The 13,138-nt window shown below is 47.2% G+C and overlaps 1 protein-coding gene across 1 annotated transcript in view; it reads left to right on the forward strand.

Moving 5' to 3' along the window:
* LOC133351802 (E3 ubiquitin-protein ligase SHPRH-like) overlaps window positions 1-13,138 on the forward strand; it is a 94,310-nt gene that overhangs the window by 28,459 nt on the left and 52,713 nt on the right. Inside the window, 5 exon segments of the mRNA XM_061567339.1 lie at window positions 970-1,091; window positions 3,861-3,949; window positions 4,332-4,424; window positions 10,872-10,979; window positions 12,825-12,976. Of these exon segments, the coding sequence (XP_061423323.1) occupies window positions 970-1,091; window positions 3,861-3,949; window positions 4,332-4,424; window positions 10,872-10,979; window positions 12,825-12,976 (564 nt within the window).

Raw genomic sequence — 13,138 nt, forward strand, 5'->3', positions numbered from 1 at the left:
TCCATAGTTTAAATGGAGTGAGTGCTCCTGCCAATATAATGCCGTATTCGAGGACATGTATACGTTCACTGCTGTAAATATGACCATGCACGTGAATTACTCTACATAAGTAATTCCACGTCCTGAAGCGATGCGATGTCCCTGAAATAACGCAACGGTAGCGAATGTTTGATCACTCGCTAGCGAAAGTTTGATCACTCGGTAGCACGCTGTGGAAGCGAGTTTGGTGGGTGGGGGTGAGGGCACGTGGGACAGCACAGGGTGAGGAGCGCACACGTTGGCTCGCATGCAAGGTAATCGCCGCGGTGATTAATTTGCGCGAATGCCAACAGCCCCTGGGGTTGTGCAGTAGATTGACAAAAGGGCTGTGTGTGCACTATTCATATTTCCGTTCATGTGAGCCACTTCGGGAAAGAGATGCCGCGTGACGGAGTGGTGTCTTGTCCATGAATTCAAGCAGCGGGAGCAAATGTCCGATCATTGGGGCAGCACGCCCTCTGGGAAGAGAGCAAGTGGTCGGCTGGGCAAGGGTGTACAGCACACACACACGTACACAGAACTGACAAGAAAGACAAAGACTCCACCGTATAGCCTTTAACAGACTGTTGGGGCAAGTTTTGTGTGCGAGCACCTATTAAGGCCAGTACGGCACACAAGGTTCGTGGGCAACACCACGCCCAGCCGCCTTTGTCTCCTGTGTGCTGATGTTTACACGCTGCAACAAATTCTTAATTTAATGCTTAGTCAACCTCGGGGAGGCCACCGTTTATTGTTCAGGAGCGGCAGTCGAACTAATGCTACCGCTCCCCAGCACACACACACGCATGCATGCTCACACTCACTCAAGCACGCACACAGTTGTGGCGCAACCCATGCACGCGTGTGCGCGCGCAACCCAAGGGTTAACTGCGAGGGTGATTGTGAGCGGATACCAAGGGCTCCCTGGGCCGTGATTGTGCGCGCTCGCAGCACGATGACCATGGAGGAGCTGCTGTGCTCGCTGCAGAGGAAGTGCAAGACGGAGTGCGAGGAAGCACACCGCCAGTTGGTGTGCGCGCTCAACGGCCTGGCCGGTGTCCACATCATTAACGGTGCGATGGCGCCGTTCGTGCTGCTCCAGCTTTAATTTTCACCTCCCCCCGTCACACCCCCCCCCCCCACCCCCGCTGTTTGAATCGTCAAGGGGCCGCTGACGCGCGTGACGAGAGCGTGCGTCTTGGTAATGCGCCCGTCGTCACTGTCGTTTGAACGCATAGGATTTCGCGACCAATATTATTCACAATACAGTGGTTTTTTTTTTACGAGACTTCTTCACAATTCGGGCACATCGCCTGATGAAGCAGGTTGTAATCACCAGCGCAACATCGTACTCAAATTGTAAATGTGGGTTTACTCTCCAGCACACCGGTGTGCTGAAGTAGTAACTAATTGGCACATTATGTTCACGTGACCAATCTCAACATTAGACTGTCGGGTGGTGGTGTGTTAATGACACATTTATATTTACACGCTCTAACAAAAACTAAAAGAAACCTTTATTATGTCACTTTCATTGGCCATGATCGATCTACTGGTGGATGAAGGCCATATCCAGGCCACCCAGCACTGGTCCACGAGTTGATTTTATCGCTCCATCTCCCACGGTGGGCATCCACGTGGACGTGTTCCATTCCTTGGCTGCTGCTCTGTCAATACTTTTGACCATTGGACATTATTCTTGCCTTGAAGTGTCCTGCCCATGCCCTCTTTTCTTTACAGTTTGAATCGTGTACTTAACCTGTGTGTGTGTTCTATTCTTCCTGGTCTCCCTGCCCTCGCTCTCACTCCCCTCAGACAAATAAAAAATGCTTCTCCGCATGTTTTTTCACTCTCCCATATAATTTTTATATTTCGCCTTTCATCAAATTCTGGTTACTACACCGCTGTCTTTTCACACACGTCACACTGGTTTTTAAATCTCTCCATGGCCTTCCCCGCCCTTATCTTGCCTTTCTCCTCTCCTATATCCCCTCTCGTCCTCTTTGATCCCTATCTTCTCTCTCTCTCTCTCTCGGTCCTTCTCCCTGTGTCCAATCTCGTTTTCAGTTCTTCCCCCACCTTGCACCCCTCCACAGGAATAAACTTCCCCTTTACATTAATCAGTCCCGCTCCTAAACCTCCTAGTGTTCCTCCCTCAAAGCCTCACCCCCTTCCCACCCCTCGCCCCTCAACTCCTTCCCGTCCTTCCTTTGCCTTTCCGTGACCCCCCTCGTGCCGTCTGTCACATTCACACATTGCTCGGGCCCTGCATCACCCCTGCTATTTAAATCACTCGATTTGTTTACCGCCTCTGTAAAGATATGTAAAGCGCCCTTGAGCTAAGGCGCTCTATAAATATGATGTAGAATAAGATAATAAATATAGGCAGTCGTGCCGGATACACAATTCAATGCGGTTTGGTTTGATATACAGAATCTAAATGCGATCACAGCAAGTGATGAATCCCCTTCTGTAAAATGTGACTCTAAAGCTGATCGAAATCTGGCTAAACCCAAGTGTGTGTGTGTACATCGTTAAACACATGTATATGTGACCGTTTAAATACAAATGTTGTGCATAACCCACGTAGACTGTTGGGGCAAGTGTTGGTATTAAGCACTTAAGGCTATATTGGCCCAGATATGGTGTGGTGTGGTCAGCACCTTTCCCCAACCTAATTTCTTTCCCCAGTGCTCACCCCACCAGGTACTCATTTCAACCCAGGGCAGGCCATAAGCAGTTCTGATATCACTCGCCGTCGATGATAGCTGTGGCTGGGAATCGAACTCGGGGTTCCAATGATACAGGAATACACTGGCACCTGCAGTCATTTCTGGACTTGTAGCCAGGTTAGAGTTAATACTGGTAGGAACCACCTGGTTCCACCAGCTCACAGGGGATTATTGTGTCCGTCCGTCCGTCGTGCATCCAAGAATTGGAGGGGTGGGGCTGGGTGGAGAGGGGAGGGTGGGGAATGGCTGGGTGGGGAGGGGAGGGTGGGGAGGGGCTGGGTGGGGAGGTGCTGGGTGGGGAGGGGAGGGTGGGGAGGGGCTGGGTGGGGAGGGTGGGGCTGGGTGGGGGGTGAGAGAGGTGGTGCTGGGTGGGGAGAGGCTGGTCATCCCGTGGTGCCCTTATAAAACTCAACGTTTAACCTACTCACGCCGGCTTGTGCCCGCCCTCACAGTCGGCCATATTTGCGGAATACACCACGCCGCCGTTGACCCTGGCCATTGACCGAGTAACCCGACGTTCCTACCAGCTCTACAGGAATGTGTTTTAGACGGCAGTACTACATTGGTAGACCTTTGGTAAATGTAAAGATAGGTATGAATAAGTTTGACCCTTTCTGAACATAAAACAGGAGGTGTTAAGATGTTCAAACACCAAACAGATACCTTTTGCAAGGCATCAAGTCTGCACTAGCCACACATACTTGTGGCAAAACATGCGAACATGTTGGCATGTGTTTGCATGTTTAACACCTGTTTTATTGGCAAAAAGGGTAAAACCTATTCATATATTTTTTTTTATCATTTTCGATACTGGCAAAAAAGGTCCCGTAGCTTTGAAGATAGGTCTGTTGAACTTCTTTCGCGCCGTATGTAGCCAACCGTGCTGTTACAAATTACATGCTCGTAGATAAGTAATGTGTGGTAAAGTTCGTGATATACTCCTTCTTTGGTAGAATAGCCCTCGGGAGGGTGGGGGGGGGTTGTAACGGTTGCACGTGGGATGACGGGGGGTGATGCGCCTTGTGGAGTGGCCGTGTCCAGGTTGACACGTGACCTGGAAAAGTCTTTTTTAGCGACGCTGTGTGCCGTGCGCCATTGTTCACTCACTAGGGGAGGTTGTGGATGCCGTCCACAAGTACAGAGAGGTGCTCCAGTCCTCCGAGGAACACAAAGAAAAACTCAAGACGGACTCTCTGCAGGCAAGTCACCTCCTGATGTTTAGATTCACTTGCCATGACCGCACACACTTCACTGGCCCCGAGCGTTCCGAGTAATGTGTGCACTTCATGTGTTCTACCTGGATTAATATCATCAACCACAAAGTTACACTTTGTGTTCCTGGATTATTGACAAATAGGTTTTTCAGCGAGCAGTTAACACAAAAGTAATTTCATTTTTTTCCTTCCCACATGGGAACAGTAAAAAAAAAAAAAATGCTTAATCAAAAAAAGTTTGAATGGCATTGGGAGAGCGTGCATTGCTTTGACCGCTTGTTATGTTTAATCGAGCAAGGCCGGTGGTGCTGATGCAGTCTTGCTGCTTGCTGACGTTGCAGTTGTTGCTGTTGTTTGTGGATAACAGAGGCTGCACGCCACACACAACCTCATCGAGCTCCTGGGCCGGCATCGCGTTGGCATCGCGCCCACGCTGCGGGACGATCGGCTGCAGGAAGAGGTTTGTGCAAGCCACGGTGTCGCCATCAATCCCCCCCCCCATCGCTCTTTTAGAGGCGAAGAAGCTGAAGGTGCAGCCCTGCAATTACCTGCTCGGGCCACTTCCGGAATCAGAATCCATATTTGGACGGATCGAATCTGATGAGCTGCAAAGCTCTTTTTCACAGATGTCCAGTATGGGCACGTGGTCAGAAAGTTACAACAGCAAACAATACACAAAAACGATAAGGGTGCAAAATATATATCAAGGTAAACATGTCACTAAATATCAATTAACAAAAATATAAGTTTGTCTTCTTGGTTCTTTCGGTAAAGTCACGTTGAATGGAAATAATAAAATAATAAAAATTTAATATAATAAAATAATTCTCACGACGTTTCTTTTTATTATGTTTTATTTTTATTATTTTATTATTTCCATTCTACGTGACTTTACCGAAAGAACCAAGAAGATGAATCCCTTGCAGTCACGAAAGCTTTAAATCGAAATATAAGTTTGATTCATCAAGCTTGGAAAAGGCAGCAAAAACAACAAAACAGTCCCAGACTACACACAGAAAACACAGCACAGTAGTAGTTCCTCAACAAAATGGCACATTGACCATTGCACTATGATCTTGCTGGCAGAACGGGGTTCACAATAGCCGTAGCTATAGAGAAGCCGCCATGGAAGGTTATTTCGGCGTACTTTTCCATTTCTCCGTTGAGGTTGGAGTATCCACACTTCACCCCACCACGTTATACCTGCGGTTCGGGTGACCAGTGTATCCATTTACACTGCCGGGCGCAGAGGATTTTAAGGAATGTGCAGCCATCGTTTCAACCTGATGCGCTGAGCGTACCAACCGGCGACTCCTGGATCGCATCCCCAGTGCGCTCACCGTTAAACCACTGTGGTTGCAATCCCGAAATAATGAGTAACACCAATAGTCATAATCTGTGAGTAACAGTCATAATAGTCGTCAGTCGGTCACTTGCTAGATAAAGGCCTCTCCCGCCATGCAAGTCATGGGGATTGTTTGACAATTCAGATCATAACCCAGTGATAGTGAATGATCAAGCGATAGCTTTGTAACTATTTGTAACTTTGTAGAAATAAAAATAAATATTTCGTATTATTTTACCCTTATAGTATTATAGACCATTAGACTAGTATTATAATAATATCACATTATTGGTTCTTTATTGTTTTATATAAATATTATTTTATTATTTCCCTTCTACGTGACTTTACCGAAAGAACCAAGAATATGAATCCCTGCAGTCACGAAAGCTTTAAATTAAAATTTTATATTATCACACTTAATTCTAGATTTGAAGTTTTCGTGACTGCAATGATTCAAACTCTTTGGTTTTTTCGGAAAAAAAGCAAAGATATTTATTTATTTTTATAACTACGTGACTTTATCACACTTAATCGTATTATGTAATGATTTTGGCCACTTTAGCATTAACACTCGATAGCATTGCCGTTGCGTTTGTAATGGCAGGTTTTTTTCTTTAGAGTGTTTCAATCTGCGAGCATTGCCGCACCCCTCTCGATCCCCACAGACGTTGGGGGGCGAGGGGGCGGCTGTGGGAATTGTTGCACACCGAACCAACCGGTTCGGGTGCCGTGCTGGCCCGGTGAGAACGAGGCCTCCTGTGATAGTGATGGCGGTTGATGGCGGTGATGGTAAAGATGTTGGTAATGATGGTATTGATAGTGATGACGTTGGTGATGGTGATGACGGTATTAATGGTGATGATGAGGATGGCTCACACGCTGCGCTTTGAGGCCTAACCCTATTTCTACTATGAATTTCAACAGTAACAACAACAGCGGCAGCAACAAACACTTAATGACACCAGTGCATTGTGAGCTCTTGACTTTTATCGGCCCGCACTCCTGGTGGTGGTGGTGGTGGTGGCGGTGGGTAACGACCCACAACTCCTTGGTCCTAGCCATTCTGAGACACGTTGTGGAGGCTGCGACACTCTGGCGTGGTACCACGGCTCTGATGTTCTGCACAGGCGAAACCGTCATCAGACCTGCGGCCGCAATTAATTAATTTGAGATGTGTTTCTCTCCCATGAACACGGGGAAACATTGTGCTGGCGACGTTGGCACAAAAGCACAGAGCAACCCGGACCTCGTTGTAGGTTTTCCAGTCAATTACGTTACTTCCTAGAGCAGACAATAGCTACAGAGCACGTGGTCAGAGCAAAGAGATTAAGGGAATTGGTCTCACACATCAATTTTAAAGACTTATCCCGTGAGCCGCTGGGTCCAGCACAAGGTAGTTACAGTGTGACCCTTTACAGACTTTCAAGAAGCTGGCCTCATCCCTGTGGACCCTGCAGGGAAAGTTGTGTTTATGATCCTCATGACTTGGGTAATGTCAAGCGTATAGACTGCCTTTCAAAACAAGTTTTCCCTGAGGCGTTTTGCACTATATATCATAAACATATAAACTACAAAAACCCATCAGACAAAACTGTTCATAACAAAAATAAACATTACAAAGATAGGAGAAATATGGTGCAAGTTTAATACTATGAATTGATTTAAAAAGCATACTCTATATCGATTAGATTTAGGAATAATTCACAGCCCTTTGCCAGTACACTGCTGGATGAAGGCCTCCCCCAATGCTTTAGTGGTCGTGGGCATGGTTTGACCACCCTTCACGCTGGTCTGTGCGGGTTATAGTGAAGTGGCAGACGCTGCCCCTCCGGTTCGGTCGTCACTCATCACGTTAGCCGTGGCCACCAGTTTAACTGGCGTCGTTAGCTTCACGGCAGTTTACGCTAACCGCTACACCTCCAACTCCTCCTAAACCTACGGTAGAACGGCCCCTTATCTGCGGTGATGTGGGCAGTGTCGTATGAAGACACGGGATTTAGGGGGTGCAGCCCAGGGGCTTCCGCCAGCTGAAGGGCCTCCAGAGATTAGGTGAAAGTGATTTCATTCGTGAATGCTGAATTTTTCTTCTTGGTTCTTTCGGTAAAGTCACGTAGAAGGGAAGTAATAAAATAATAAAAAGATCATTTTATTTCTTCCCTTCTACGTGACTTTACCGAAAGAACCAAGAAGATGAATCCCTGCAGTCACGAAAGCTTTAAATCGAAATTTAATGCTGAATTTTATTAGTTGTTAGCCTTGTAAAAAAAAAAATCTTGAACTTTGTTTACCTTTCGAAAATATTACTGGGGGCCTCACAGTACTTGTAGCTCAGGAGCTTACTAAATCTTAATCCGGCCCTGGATGTGGGTTGGACAATGATCGCAGAACCGCGTATCTGCCATGTCTGCTGTGAATTTACTTGACTTATTCGCAAAATAATGCAGATTACCACAGATCATAGGAAGCAGAGAGAAAATAATATAATTACTACTATAATAGTTTTTGCGGACCCTATAGGCCCCATGGATAACGTCAGGTAATGTCACGGATTAGAAGAGTTTGACTGTATACATTCGGAAAGCGTGAAATTATATGTTAAACATAAAAATTGTCTTTAGATGTGATTTAGATGGAGAAACGCAGATGAAATTACACCATGGAATAGCCCCACACATCTTGCTGCTGCTGCTGCAGTGAAGCTGCGTGTGCTGCTCTTTGGGCTATGAGCCGAAGTCACTTTGCATTCCACATGGGGAACAGTGATGGATTTAACTTGGGGGTGGTCCGGCGTCTAACCTCGTTAAAACTTTAACAGCGTCGAAATGAAATGTAACGGATGGCAGTCTGGCTGGCGTTAAAGGCGTGCTGTTAAAAGTATTTCAGGAATGACTCTGATCACACTGGCCCTGCTTAATATTTCATAGACCACCGAGAGAGAGGCTCGGGTTTTGGTCCTGAATGTGTGCAGTGTCGTGCAGAGGAATAGGACCGCTTAGATGTTTTTTGTGTTGGTGTGAATACAGATCGGTTTAATAATGCCTTCTCTTTCTCGAGGCCTCGCTGTGGGTAAAAGCTGGGCAAAGAGTAAAACCAGTGCAACTCACATTCTCGCTTCTCAATAGTTAATACATAATTTATGCCCACTAAATATTAAGCATTCTCGTACGCTGACAATTTTGAGCATTTGCGAAGATCGCTTGATTATTGTTGCACACTTTCGTGTGTAAATTATTGAAAGCAAAACCAATTTTGTTATTTGTTTTTATGTAATTTTAGGAATTACACCCCCCCCCCCCCACCTCAATAGATGTGATAGATTTATCGTATCATTTCATAGCACTCATATATATTAGGAGCCCACCACCATGGAAATAATTAATGAAAGGGTTAAGAACTTGGCTCTTATCAACTTTTCTTCAAAAACGTCCAGACAAATGCTCAGCCAGCCGTGAAATGTTCTTCAAAATTGCGTCATCCGTTACGGAGCTCATGACTGCCTATCTCTCCCTACCTCTGAGCAGCCAAAGTTGGGCCTGTATTGATCAAAATATTATTCATAAAAGCGAACATATAAGTATAGGTATGTGTGCTCATAGCATCCTTGATAAATATTTTGGCTGCCTCTTAACTTTCATATTAGTTCTGTTCAATGTTCACGTTGGGAAAACATTAAATGAAATTACATCATCGTCCTCACCATCCTTGGTAAATCCACCATCTTCTACGATCCTGCAATACAATTAATAATCCACCTTGCGCCTACACACGAGCTGATATCGTCGCTGTGATTTTCATATTTCTTGCAATATTAGATTTTTAGGTGTGCAAGTCAATCAATGATCAAATCGGAATGTCAACAACCCTTCATCAGTGAACTAAGTCATTCATCTCCTGTGGAGTGCAACATGGGCGCGAGCCGAAAGCTAACTACGAGAGACTTGCATCAAGAGCCGGGCTCTCCCATTTTTAAAGTAATTACTTAAGTCCTTAACTAATCTCTCACTCGAACATGCCTAAGTAATTTACCGCAAAAAAGTAGTGGATTACAATTTTTAGTCGATGAACTAATCATGTCAGCTCAACTAGTACCTTGTGTTCCTCTGAAATCTAATCAAATCATGAGTACATTTGCCATGTGTGTCATTCTTAGAGTGCAAGGCAGTAACAGAATCGCCATGTATGCTATTCTGCAGTAGTTTCCCAGTAAGAAGTGAGAGTGTTGTGAGGCTTTACCCAGTGAGGTAACTTGCGCGCAATTTTTCTAAAATTGCCGAATTTGCATCGTGACGCCGGCACACGTGGCCTACCGTTCTTCAAGTGACGCCGCGGGATTTTTGTTGGCGTTCAACGTGAAGCAGACGGCGCTCTCGTTTTTGTTTTTCAGTTCACACTTCCGTAGTGTTTACCGGGGCGACCACTCGGTTCGAACCGCAAACCTCTGAAACAAGAATACTATTATAATTGTTTTTTTACCCTTTTATCTGCAACAAAACTGACACCTTTTTTTACGAGGAGTTATGTTTGCATAGACCACAATACCTGCAGTCATAATGCAAACAAAAAACATAACTCTGATAATGTATGCACTGTCCTTGAAGTTGATTGGTCCACACCCGAGACAGCTTTCCTTAGAGCCTAGTCTCACATGGGTTGGACCAGATGACGCCAAAAGGCGCACAACTCAAAGACAATGCACCATCCTATTTTCAAGGTCCTCTTTCCATTTGGGTTGGGCGGTTGTGGATCGATTTTCTTGGAGGGAAAGCCACTTAGTATTTTTGGCAGGGGGTTTGATATTTTTATCATGAGTCCATACATCTCTGTGCAGAGCTTTGGGGATTCACTGGCTCTGGCATCGCCCGGGGAGTGAGAGCAAATGTGGCGTAGTCTGACGATGACCGGTGTGTGTGTCTACGCACACGCACACGGACTGCATCCAATTCGCACGGTTATGTGTAGACGGGCAGCACAGAGTTGGACCGTGCGTACGCGTGCCACCGCCGTGTACGCGGCAGTGTGGCGGCCGCTTGGGCTTGGCCAAGTACAGCGTCATAGGCTTTCTGTGAATACTGACCGATAGGCAGGGTCGAGTAGTTTGCTTGCGGGTTACTTTGCTAATGACGTTCTTTCCTCTTTACCCGGACGCTTCCATCATAAGCGTCACGCCTCCCGCGGCTCAGTGTGCCAAACTCGTGTACTTTAATTTTTTTTGGCACGCCATTTACGCTAATATGGTTACCCGATACAACGTCTGGATATGCTTTTAGTTTTTAGATTTTAAATGGAAATGACTCTTGTCATGAATCTATTATTATTTTTGTATCACTGCTCCGCCAGACTTCCTGGATGGATTATTGGCTTTGTGACGCAATGTCATTAGGAATAACATTTGGGGAAAAAGTTAAATAAAAGTGTTTAGCACTGGAAAAAACACGCGTGCTAACTGTGGGGCGCTCGTGTGTCATCATCGGACCTGCCTGTGATCAGCGACACCGTGCGTGCGTGTATGCGTGTGTGCGTGCGCGTGTGCGTGTGTGTGTGCGCGTGTGCGTGCGGATGCAGGCGGAACAGCTGAGGCACCGCTACATGAGCAAGTACGAAGCGGAGGTGCGGGAAGCTCACGCCGCCCTGCAGCCCGTCGCCGTCACTATCCGGGACGCCGCACACAAGGTGAGCTTTCCTCGTCCCCCCCACACAGGGATATCAGACAGGGTGGTTATCGAGTGTGCAGGCGATGCAACTGCACCCCCTGCGAGCCGGCGGGACCCAGGCCCCGGCTACAAATGGATGGGGGGGGAGAATTTTGTACATGGGAAGGGGGCCCCTGTTTCGTTCCTTGCACCAGGGCCCGTGCCAACCCACACTACGACGCTGCCCACCGCTGCACACAAACGTGGCACCGCAGCAGCCTATATAGGAAAGGTAAGCAAAGCACTAGAGATGTAAAACCCACTGAGCTATTAGCTTGTTTTTCAGAAACGACCTCGCCACAAATGATAGCTCAACGAAGTGGCTCATCGTGTGGAAATGTATAGCAGCGAAATAAATAATCTAAATGCACATTTTATGCATGGTGGTCACCCATCCAAGGGCTATCCAGTTTCTACCTGCTTAGCTTCCGAGATTTGTCGAGATCTTTTGGGATCGGACACAGGCACTTGGAAGTAACGACCGTGAATTTTTTTACAGTGAAACGCTTGTCTTACTTTTTGTACACCGAGAGCACGTGGGTCAGAGCACATCTAAAGTGCGACTGCCTGCTTATAATACACGTCGATCACACGAATTCAGCTTTTTTTTTCTTCCTCCATATTTCAGCTCATGTGTACGGACAGAACGTGTCTATAAAACCGGCCTAATTCATGGGCTGCCAGTCGGTTGTTATATACAGGGATTTGCCACGTTACATTTCGTTTTGAGTGCGAAGCTAAGTGCTTTGCATGGCTTACCGCACAGACTTCACAGGAGCGTGGCAGTAAATGCCTATTTAATTCACGTCTCGGGTCTGTATATCATACTCGTTTTTATTTTCGTAACGGAGAAGAGTCGGGGCTGTTATTGCAACTATTACTCGAACTACATGGCGCGCTTGTTGGCGAGCGTGTAGTTGTGTGTGTGTCTGTGTACGTGGGGGGTAGTGCAGCGGTTAGCGCGCTGCGCTACAAACCTGGCAACCCGAGTTCGATTGCCGCTCACGGCCAACACCAGTGACTATTTTCTAAATCGGTCCTGTGCCTCCACTCAGCTGACTCAGCCTCAAATGAGTACCTGTTGTGGTGTGTAAACATCACGGCTGGGAGACAAAGGCGGCCAGGCGTGGTGTTGGCCACCCACCGCCTCGTGTGCCTTTGCCGACCTTTATGGGTGCTCAATAACAGCACTTGCCCCAACAGTCTGTGAAGGCTATACGGGGGGTCTTTGTGGGGGGTGGTAGCAATAATGGTTAGTGCTATGTGCTCCGAATCCTGTCAACCTGAGTTTGATTCCTGCTCACCGTCAACATCAGGGGTGCAATATCTGATCCAGTCTTGGGCCCACCCCTAGATTGACTCAGCATTAAACGAGTACCTGGTGCAGTGTGTAAACATCAGCACTCGGGAGACAAAGGTGGCTGTTGAAGCTCAACCGTGCTCATCGCAGGTGCGGGATGTGTTGGCCTTCATAGGTTTCTATGACAGCTCTTTTCCCAACAGTTTGCTAAGGGGGATTATTTGTGCACATCTGGGGGGCAGTAGCAAAATGATTAGCACACAGCACTACTATCCTGCTCAACCTGCGTTCAAGTCCTGCTCGCCATCAACATCACCGACCAATATATGAACCGGTCCCCGGGCCTTTTCCCTGGGTTGAGCACAGTTGGCTACATCCGGTGCGAAAGAAGCTCAACATGCATGCAACATATATATACACATACGAAAACGTACCTGTTGCGGTGCGTAATCGCTGATGCAGTCAACCGCCTACGATACTATCCCGGCTTCGCGGCACGTCGCGGTTTGGCCCGTGTGCGCGCAGGTGAAGGGCGGCGCGGCGGGAGGGGTGTGGTGGCTGGACGTGATAGCGCACGCGCTGCGCTCGGGACAGGAGGAGGAGCTGCTGTCGCGCGTGCAGAACGAGCTGTGCTCCAACACCAAGCACATGCCGCACGCCTACTCCATGGCGGACAAGTGAGGAGAAACACATGAGCCTAGGATCTCACCATTGCCACATCTGAGCCACCTGGCTGGATACGTGGCTCGACACTTGTTAAGCACACACAGCAGTAGCAGCAACATCTTGCCATTCACTACTAAGTGGCCATTGCGTTTACAACAGCACTTATCATATTC

The sequence above is a fragment of the Lethenteron reissneri genome, chromosome 5, assembly GCF_015708825.2.
Source record: "Lethenteron reissneri isolate LAM-NWPU_2019-01 chromosome 5, ASM1570882v1, whole genome shotgun sequence".
Taxonomy (NCBI): domain Eukaryota; kingdom Metazoa; phylum Chordata; class Hyperoartia; order Petromyzontiformes; family Petromyzontidae; genus Lethenteron; species Lethenteron reissneri.